Source organism: Coloeus monedula (assembly GCF_965178545.1).
Source record: "Coloeus monedula genome assembly, chromosome: 1".
NCBI classification, from domain to species: domain Eukaryota; kingdom Metazoa; phylum Chordata; class Aves; order Passeriformes; family Corvidae; genus Coloeus; species Coloeus monedula.
Genome location: NC_138781.1, coordinates 35,094,793 through 35,105,374, shown reverse-complemented (window position 1 = coordinate 35,105,374; position 10,582 = coordinate 35,094,793). Strand labels below are relative to the sequence as shown.

Here is a 10,582-nt window from a genome sequence, read left to right as displayed (position 1 = left end):
GAGGGCTAGACTAAAGAGCACGCTATTTGGGCTTGATTTTGTCCTGAAGCCACATCCTATATAACTGCTCTGAAAGAGGCTCTGAATGCAAGACGCAGTCTGCTGATAGCACAACGCTAACTCTTTTTTATTATGCTGTCAGCAGATGCCCTCACTCTATATTTATAGCCTAATTACTCCTAGTTACCTATGTTTGACTCTGTTTAATACTTTTCATGCCTCACATTGGCTAACAAGCTGCAGTTTAACACAACTTTGTATTTCTGAGGCTGCAGGCTAGAGATTGGTGAGAAGGAAACGTGACTATGTACAGAAACAGTTAGGTTTATAAACAAGTAACTGGTACCAAAAAAATGGAGAAAGCACCAAAGCATTTCTCAAGCTGATAGCATATTAATTGCGTTAACTCCCTTTTATGTAACTAAGTATAAAAGACATTTTAATAACTATAAAAATGAATAGCCAGAGTCTTTCAAGAACTGAGGAATCTTCCAGGCTTGAGTTACGGTTGCAAATGTCCTTAGCAGAGAGGACGCTTTGATACGCTACCACACTCCCCCAGCAGTTTCTGATCAACCACTTTTAAAGGATGGGGTTGATGTCTGTTCTGTGGCTGGCGAGCTGGGTGAGAGTGGAGCTTCCCACGACGTCGCTGACGGAGGAGGAGGTCGTTATGGTGTTGTGCTGGATGACTTGCTGCTGGGAGCAAGCTGGGACTGGGCTTGCAGGAGGACTGCTCTCGGGACCTGGGAAGGGATTGAGGGCACAGAGACAACACACGTTCATTTTTCCATCCTAGTAAAAAGGCTAGGCTGGGTGATACTCTTGGAAATACTGATGACCTGAAGCATGCACAAGTCCCAGGATTTCAAAATACAATTACAGTTATCCAACACTCTCTGTCTTAAGATTGTTTTAGTTTTCACAATTCTTTTCAAGCCGACTTCTCTTATATCCACCTGACTTCAGGAGCTGAGACCTTGAAAAAAGTCCAAGACCTTAATGACTGAAACCAATGTTGGGATAAAAAGTCTGATATCTTAAGGTCTTTAGAATCAGTTGGGATGCTTAAATGCTTTATTTGTTCCAGCAGGAATCAAAATTAGAGTGCAGTGCACTGCAGCACAGAAAATCTAATTCAAGCAACAGCTGATAGGCATGTAATGCAATTATGTATTTTTTTCTCTGAGTACTGTTAAAGAGACAGATGCATAGTGATGCGGAGGAGAGAAATGGGCTCTATTTTAAGACAATGTCACAATCTGGCAAGCCCTGAGGCTCTTCTAAACTGTTCTAGAGAGAAACAGAGAATTTGTCCCTAAATTACTACACTCACAAAATGCATCGACTAGAAAGGATTGATTCAACGTCTCCGTTAGCTGAGAATTTTTGGAAAAAATAAAAGGAAAGATGAGAGTTAAAAAAGAGTTAACAAACCTTGAAAACCTGCGCCAGGCCTGGTCTGTGCCACTGTCAGAGCACAGTACCATTTTCGCTGGAGGGGACTGTAATATTTTCCTTTTTAACTTTCCTTTTGAGAGTTATTTTAAGGTTCTGGCAGCGCCGTGCCCAGGAGGACTCTTGCAGGTTTGGAGCTGTGAGTTCAAGCAGGATCCTCCACAGGGGAGTGAGCGTCCATCCGTGTGCATCTCCTTGCCGAAAGGAGGGGTGGGGAAGACTAGCTCTGCTGAGTGGGATGCAAACCGGGGCTTTTTTGGTTTTGAGCGGGGCTGGATAAGTAAGGGCAGGAGATTGGATGGCTCGGATGATGTTTGAGAAGACAGGTTCAAGTGATAATATGACAAAGAAGGGGTTCTGGAGGGAAGAACTGGAAGGTTTGCTTTCCTGTGAGGAGTGTGGAGACAGCGCAAACATACCAGCTACTTACTTAGATATCCTTGTGATTCTTTCTGCATAGCTGTTATCGGACAGTCTTTATGTGTTAACAATAACTGTTTCAGCTGTGCTACCTCATTTTTCAGCATGGAAACCTCGTTCTAGAAAAGAAGGAGAGACTTTGGTTAGCAATGAAGTTTAAACCAGGCTGTTCCACAAAGCTTAAACTCAAGAACACAAAACGTGCTCCGTAACTCTGAAGGAACTACGATAAAAGGTATTCAGGTGCTTGTGTGCTGGATTTATGTTAACATTTGTCAGTGACATTATTTTGTAACCTCTGAAGGCAGTCTGGCTTCCAGATTTGGTGACATAAACTGACAGATGAACTAACTTCCCAATACCAGAGATACTTAAGGCAGTGTTTCAATCTACTCGGGAAATACTTGGACTCTCTGCATGAGGCCAGGTGGCACACCCGTGGGGTCAAAGGCCATATTGCTGTGCTCAGGGGTATGGTGGCAGGACTGCTGTCACCTACAGCTCGGCTGCAGCCAGTGCCTGGGTGCTGCTCACACCTCTGGGTTTTGTGGGAGAATGTTTTGGAGGAGTGCCATGCTACAAATGGTTTTCTGCCTTTGGCAGCACACAGGCACACTTCTGCATGAAGCAGAAGTACTGTGCCCACCATAAGAAGGACAGCACTGTAAGAAGGGCTTTTGTTATCGTATTCATGGTATTTTCATCTATCCAGTTGATTTTCCTCACTGATAGACGGTGATAGTGCTTCTATCTCACTGGTTTTGAATGAGGGTTTAACTACATGCCCTGCTCTGAAGAAATTTTTTACAGTTGTGTTAATGGCATTTCAAAAAAAATCCCCACAAAAAGCAGTGACAAGGAAAGAAAATAAATACAACTCCATCTAGTGAAGGCTTCTAAATCCCAAGACAGCTTTTTCCTGGCTTATCCTGCTAAAATGTAATTATTTCTTTAATTGAAGCACACACGTCTTGATTAACAGACTGATTATGCCTGAGCTCCCACTAGGAACTGACTGTGCGGGGGTAGCCCCAAAGGCACCGTCAGTCAAGCACAAAGAGCCCCTCTGTGTCTTCAGGGGTGCAGACAGTGGCTCGCACCTGAAGCTGCATGTTTGTCTGGGTGAGCTCTTCTGCTTTCTTTTCCAGTGACATCACCCAGACCTTCCTCTTCTGTCTGCAGCGCGTGGCAGCGGCTCGGTTCCTTTCCAGAAATTTCCGCCTCCTCTCATCTGGGTCTTCGTCCACCACCCTCCTCCGGCGACCTCCAGTCGGCTGCGGTGGCTGTATCGTCTGTGTGGGCTGCATCTGCTGCGCTGCCGGCGAAACCTGCAGGGCAAGAAGAGGTTTTGCAGGGGGTGGTGAGGGGGGAAAGTTACAGAGGGGGATGCTGAAATGGGAAGGGAGATCTCATACACTCGGCCTGCTCCCCAGCAAGGTCTGCAACAGGCTGAAGTCAAAAGTTGCACCAGATGCCACTGAAAGCAGCTGGTGGCAAATCCTTACCATGGTCAAAGTAGAGATTTTTTTGAAACAATCCTCTGAACATTTTTTTTCCCCTTGAGTAGTTCTTAAAAACATTGACTTAGATGCATTCTCTGCCACCACCTGTTTCAAACCTGAAATGTCCAGTTTCTCTCAGAATCTGTTTTCATCAAAGCACAGGACTGTAGTGGCCTAATTTCTGTCTCTCTCTTTCTCTTCCCCACCCCCAATCGCCTCCAAAATTTTAGGCCATTTCTATTTCCCAAGCTTCACCATCTTCACCTCAGTGTTTGCCATCTCTGGAGGCAGGAGCTGCAGAGCTCTTTGCACCTGCATGGAGCTGGGAAACTGTGGGCTGGGATTGCACAAGGCCAGCAGACTTCACTGCCCCTCAGGGGCAAAAAAATAATTTAGGTACCTGAGCTTGAACCTGTGTTTTGATATCCCAGCACTGTGTGGAGAAGGGATATTCCTTTTATCAGAAGTTTCCATTTGACCTCTGTGGATGCTATACTCCTTTTTATTCAATTTATCCCTAGCTTTGAGAGTAGAAGCGCACCACATACAGCCCACTGCTACAAAACTATGGAAAAAAAATGTGTTTATGCTTTTTCAAGCAGGGGAGTATTGATCCTGCTCCTGAGAGTAACTGGCCCACAATATTACAGAAAAGGTGCATGGTAGGGGCAGTCCCATGTAAACTATGCTCTGACTGCCTCCTGGGCAGACGGAACATGTCCACGTCCCTGTCAGGAACCAGCACCAGATTTAATGTTTGACTGCCTGGGAATAGGTTTTTGGACTGCTTTCCTGCCTCTCTGTGGCACTCAGGCTATGGGGCTCTGGAGACACCCTGTGTCTCCCTCTGCTTGGGGTCTGGGAACCCAATCCATGGATCCTATTGCTTACACTAAGCTCACATTGCTGCTGCCACTCCTGCATAATCTGGAACAGTCTGGAAACTTGAATTGTTGACTCAAAATTAATCCTCTTGTTCTGGCAAAGGCCCAAACCTCCAAGGTGCTTCCTTTTGACTCCAGGGAGTGGACGTACTCAGAGCTTTGTCAGACTGAGCCCTGAATTTCAATTGCCGCAATTAACGTGTTCGCCTAACACCTCTGTCTGTCTCAATTAAAATGATACTATCGTCTTGAGTCTTGCGAAGTTGAGGTGGCTTTTCTGTCTATAATATTGTTTGCTCCCTCTCCCAGCTGACTTGTGGCAATTACAATGGCAATTTTATGTGTAATTATTCTCTGCATCTGATAACGCTTTTTGCGTAAAGTCAAATTTATTCCCAGCTTTATGTTGCACTGTCAGGGAATATCTCTCTCACGGGAGCAGAAAAAAAGTTTTGAAGAATAACCTTCTAAAAATAAATAAGCCACCCCACATTTTCTGACTGATGTTTAAAATTTCAGCTTGCATGAACTCCATCTGTTTGCTGATAAAATCTTCAACCTTCTGTCCACACTGAGGGTTGGAGTGCCAGATCCATGGCAGCTGCAGTGGGCACAGCCCCCATTCTCACCAGCATCCCCTGGCTTCTGCTGGGAGATCACTGCCAAGGGATTCCAGCTGCTCCCTGTCCACCAGGGCTGGGCGTGCTGCCTCTTTAGCAGTATGTCTGAGTGCAGAGGTCTCAGAAGTACCTTTTAATGTTGACATCTCATCAAAGACCTTTCATTTTTCACATATAACACCTTTCCAGACTTCAGAGATCTGTTATTTATGTTTCCTTATTGCTTTTTGCTCCTTTTCCGTTCAGCTTTAAAATTTCTTGTTTCTTAACTCTCTCAGTGGAGTCTGGTACAAAGGCAGAAAAAGGTAACTATAAAATTTTAATTATTTTTTAAATTCCTCTCTTATGGTCATTTTCTCCTGAATAACTAGTGAGTAATTTTGTTTTCAGAATGTGCCAGGCAGTCTCTAGGTAGTCAGAGTGCATTTTCAGAACAACAAAATCTTCTCTCCATTTCAGGCAGATATTAATTATAAGGGCTGCCATTATTCCACTAATAATGTCATGTGGGATAATTAACTGACTCTTACTCAATAGCTCTTAACCCTGTTAAATTATATCTTAGTAACCATCTAAGCATCATTCTCTAGCAGGATTTCACTGCCCTGCCTAGGACATAAGAAAATGAACTAAATATAAAATTTAGGCTAATTTTGGTTTTGTTAGAGGATGCTAATCACATATCCATAACGAAGACAAACACAGGACAGCTAAGAGACTGAAATGGCATTCAAACCCCTATTCTGCTTGAGCTATCACTCTGGCAAGTTTGATATAAAGAAATCTTTAGAGGACCAATGCAGAATAATAGTATAATTTTTGTAGTAGTTGAGGCAACATAGCTAGAACTTGGTAAAATATCTCACTTTCTCAGAAAGATACCTATCAGAAGGTGATTTCTACTTTTATGCCTGATCCAATATTTCTTTCTGTTCTCTGCAACTTACCACAAAACTAATACCCATTCACTCATTCTGTGAAAGCATAATTCCTTGGGCTCCTGTGTATCAAAATGGTAGCTGAAAAGCATGAAATGAATTCTAACATTACAGAAGGGCACGGTGTAGAATAACAACAATCTCGGCATGGGAGTATGCAGCTTACAGCAGCATGGACTGTGCTGTCATTTGGCAGGTGGTTTGGAATGGAAGAATCTGGCTCAGAAGAATAAGGAGGTTAATAATTAGTAAATCGCACCATAAAATTAACTTCTGCTGGAGCAATCTGATCCCCAAAGAGGCCATTACCGTGGGGACTATGGATGAGCTTTGAAAGTAATAACTATGTGGTTATTACTCAGCAAGCCCTTCTTTTCTCCCCTCGGATGCATCTGTTCAGAAATCCCTACTGCCTTTGCACCAGAGGAGCAGATGCACAGCAAGAGCTCTGCTGCCTGGGGAAGACACTGACCCTAGGATTCCTACTCCACCACCCTCTGTACAATCCCCTTGGTGACACTTACACCATGGACAAGGTGAAGACCTCCTTGATCCCTCATGAGGTCTGTTGCCTCCAGTGGCATGGCAAAGCTTATCTGACTGCACAGACCCAGCTCCAGACCCTGTGTGGTGCAGGGGCACACAGTGACCCTGACACAGCTTTGTGGCTGCCAGTCAGCCCACCTGCCCTGGTGCCTGTATCTCTTCTTGCCTGCCTGAGTCTTTAGTGGTGCCTAGCTAGCAGGGAATATGAAGCACAAGAAATTGAAGCTGTCCTAACTGTGTGAAAAAACCAAGGTCCCTGTTCAAGTCAGTCTAGAGGAGGGCTACTGGCTCACTGATCTTATCCTTAAAACTGTGAGGTTTTTTTTCCCAACAGCTGTTTTCCCTGGTAGTTTTCTCCTCACCCATTTAAAGTGATGCTGTGGATGTTTTGCAGCAGTGCTCCATACCATGGGATCTGATGCCCTCAACTGCATTAACGTGTTTATCCTCCCAACCCCTCAGTGAAGGTTAAGTGATTTCCCCCATCTCATCCATGGAGTCCTCAGTTGGCTAAGCACAACTTTATCCTCACTCTCTCAGGGATCTCCAGTACAGCAATCAGGTTACTTTTGGTTTCTCTGATATGAGATAATGTCTTTTTATTGGAGTTTTTAAACAACTCCAAGGAAAATAACTCATTAACAGATGGGAAAATAATTGAATTCACAAAGTAAAAACTGAAGTAAACTTAGGAAAGCTCTGGACATCTTCTCACCGGGGAGTCTGGTGCTCTCTTACTTAGACTGTTTCTCTAAAGCTGACAATTCATTTTACATTAGCAAATACTTTAGGGAAATCCCATGTGCTTGCAGACTCTGCTGTAATAAAGCTAGATGTTAGTAAATAGTTAATGCTGTGGGACACTGGGATGTCAGCCAAATCTATTTTCTTTAATGTTTTCTAAGAGCTTGTCTGAAAGGTATTTGCAAGCAACACATTATTTCACAGATTCAACTTCTTATGGCCGGCATTCCTTTTTGTCCTCACATTCTATGCACTGCCTGTGCTTCTATGCACTGCCTTCCTTAACTTTGCTCTCCAGACCTGCCATGTTACAGTAACTGCCCTCAGAGCTTTATTTTTCTGGTATGATCCTGATGCAGAAGCCTGTCATCTTAAGACATTAATAGAATTCCTCTTAAAAATGACTCTGCTAAAGTTTGTGCTTGCTAGCTCATTAGTTCAAGAAACATTCAGTTCAAATATCGAATTATCCAAATTGCTGAAGCCAATATACGTGCTCCAGAAATTGAGTCCACCTCCTTCAGTGGAGACCTTCACTGACTTGTCACATGAATACAAGTCTAAATTGCCTTCTTTGTTTAAGTCTCTCTCCTTGGGCTGGCTTCACCCTCTTTTTTCTCCTGTCACAACATGCACCAACTGCTGCCTGCACTCACGGCTAATCTTGGCTTTCTCTCATGCTATGTAGATGTCTATCCTGTTCATAGGGTCGGGATCATTTAATCTTTTCCTCTAAGCTGGTGTATCTTACCTTTAAACTACCTCTAATATCTCCAGTCTTGAACACCCTCCCCCGGCCACACACACACACCAGTTTGTTATGTATTTCTGCAGGTAGAACTCATACAGCTTGTTAAATCTTGGCCTGAGAAGTTCAGGTTCAAGCACATTAAGCAACATATGTAATATCCCAATCTCTGTAATAAACCTCATCCATAAAAGGATATGTGGCAATCTGCAGAGCTCAGAGCACTGAAAAGCCTTGGAGCTCCTTATAAAGTAAGAAATTACAAATGTCTAGTAAATTAGGCAGCAAAACAAGTTGTTGCTTCACTCCATTTTCTAAATAAAATTTGAGCACCCCCGTCACCATTAGCAGACATTTACAAGCAGCCTGAGGGGCTTGTATCTAACAAGACATGCATGCAAGAAGAAACAATACAGAGATCAGGCTTTAACTCCACCAAACAGCAAAACCCAGCGATGCAGCAGGACATGAAGGTCTACCTGTGCTTGTCCGCCCGAGTGCAGCGGGGGGTGCGGTGAGGTCTGGTGGTGTGCCGGGTGTGCGTGAAGGTGCGAGTGGGAGTGGTGGTGGGGATGGTTCTGCTGGTGATGAGGCTGAGGATGAGGATGGTGTGCCGGATGCTGGTGCTGATGCGGGTATGAATGATGAGGTGGCAGTGTCTGGTGCTGATGAGGATGTGAGTGCATATGATGGTGTGGCGTCTGGTCCTGTCGCGAGCTCATCATTTCCATCATGTGGCCCATGGTGTTCATATTCCCATTCGACATGGCGGCAGGATGATGAGTCAGTGCTGCCTTCAATCTCTGGAACAGAACAGGGCAGAAAATTCAACATTCATACATGGTGATCTGACCAGTCAGAAATGCTGTTGCAGAAATGGTGCCTTGTCTTGTGTTTTGAGATTTATCTAGTTTTTCTCTTGCTGCTCCCTTGATAAGAGGCATCTTATTTCAGTTTGAGAAAGAACATATTCTTGGGCTGTTATCTAGTTTTCCACTGCAAATATTTAAAGATATATACATCTGAATTGAAATCTAACAGTTACACATTTCCTACTGTGCTTCTGAGGAAAAATAACTCTCTCTCTTTGGCCAGCTCAGTAGGATTAGCTTCATCAAGCTTGTAGTCTTGCAACTTTTAAAAATGGAAGTCTGATTAAAATAAAAATGCAACAAAGTGCCCGTCTTGTTTTTACTTCAGATATTATTTGAAAGACTCATTGGAAAATATATTGCATTGATGTGTTTTTCAAATTCAGGTATACTAGTACCCAACCTGTTCTTTCGTTAGAAAGACGGAAAAATAATGAGGGTGGCCTCAACCTGATCCTCCTTTTTTGCTGAAAAGTTCAAGCATGTGTTGTCCTGTTATCACATGCTAACCTCTCTCTGTTTTGTACTCCACATGTCACTGGATTGAGCTCTGGAATCTGACCAGGGCAAAACTTTCCTTAGTATCAATGGGATTTGTTCGCTTTTACCTGAACACAAACAACTAAAGGCCAGTGGGAAAGGTTGAAACATTCTGGACTGCAGCATAGGGCCTTTGTGTACAAAGGATATTGTGGAAATACAGAGTAAAAAAGTTCCGTTGCAGCACAGTTACAGGGTCATCCCAGAGCCATGAGCTGTACTGGCATACAGACACCTTGTTGGTGTCATCTGACCCTTGGACTACTGAAATCACTGGCATCCTACAAGAGTGTGCCAAAGGCAGAGCCTCACAGATGCCACCTAGGAGAAGGGTTTCTTCCAAACCCATAGAAACCTCCTTCATATCCATGGTTCTGCATCTTGCTCAACATGGAACATTATCTACAGCAGCCACCCAAGACCTCTTTAACTCGTTGTATTTTCAAGGAAGTCAATTGATCTACTCTCACTAATGCAAGTAATTAGCAGAATATGGTAAGATAAAAAAGAAAGGAAGGAGTAGCATGGTATCACTTGATGCCAGACCAGCACGATTTGAATAACCCATCAACTACCTCATAATTCATTATTCAGCCAGAGGATAGAACGAATAGCAGAGAGCTCATCAGTAAGAGATGTCACCGTAGGACAGTCAGTAGAAAAATGCAGTGGTAGGAGGCACAGAGTTGAGCCTTTCCCCATAGCAATATCTATCTGTGGGTCACAGATGATTGTCAGAAGATCCTATAAGCCAATATGACTAAAAACTGCCAGCAGAGGAAAAATGACCAGGCTGAACTGCATTTGGTTCAGTCTTTAAAGCAAAAAGAGTGACTGCCAGGACACTCAGAACCTATAGATGGGGATTTCAGTCTATTTTATATTGAAATAACATCTGTCTGTTGCAACACTGCAAGGCCACAGGTAAAGGTTTCTATGTTCCAAGACATTACTGTACTGTGTTTGTACAACTGTGAGTGAGAAAGAAACAAATTCTTAATGGAAAAAAAAAAAAATAGAGGAAAGAAAAGAACATTGTGGAAAGCAAAAAGAAGTAACATTCAATTAAAAGTGTCATCCTCAAGTTTTTGTATCCACGAGCTTTTTCAGACTTCATGAAGGTCATTCTACTGAGACACTCTAATAGATCGATTAATCTAAATTTGGTGGCTTCTTTCACTAATGATCAATTGTCTGACCAAGACTTAATAAAATATATATATATATATATATTTGCAAAACACGTGCAAGAACGAAGTCTGAACTGATGACTTTTAAGAAGTTCCTTAAGAAAGTCTATCAAATCATAA

At 43.2% G+C, this 10,582-nt stretch overlaps 1 protein-coding gene across 2 annotated transcripts in view; it reads right to left on the bottom strand.

Moving 5' to 3' along the window:
- Positions 1-292: 292 nt before the first annotated feature.
- The window catches only part of CREB5 (cAMP responsive element binding protein 5), a gene marked incomplete at its 5' end in the record, with an annotated part of 209,071 nt that continues 198,781 nt past the window's right edge, over positions 293-10,582 (bottom strand). For both annotated transcript variants that reach the window (XM_082277867.1, XM_082277866.1), the window contains 4 exons: positions 293-746; positions 1,889-1,997; positions 2,979-3,206; positions 8,340-8,663. In XM_082277867.1, the coding sequence (XP_082133993.1) occupies positions 583-746; positions 1,889-1,997; positions 2,979-3,206; positions 8,340-8,663 (825 nt within the window). In that variant the 3' untranslated portion in view covers positions 293-582. The remainder of the gene's footprint in view (positions 747-1,888; positions 1,998-2,978; positions 3,207-8,339; positions 8,664-10,582) is intronic.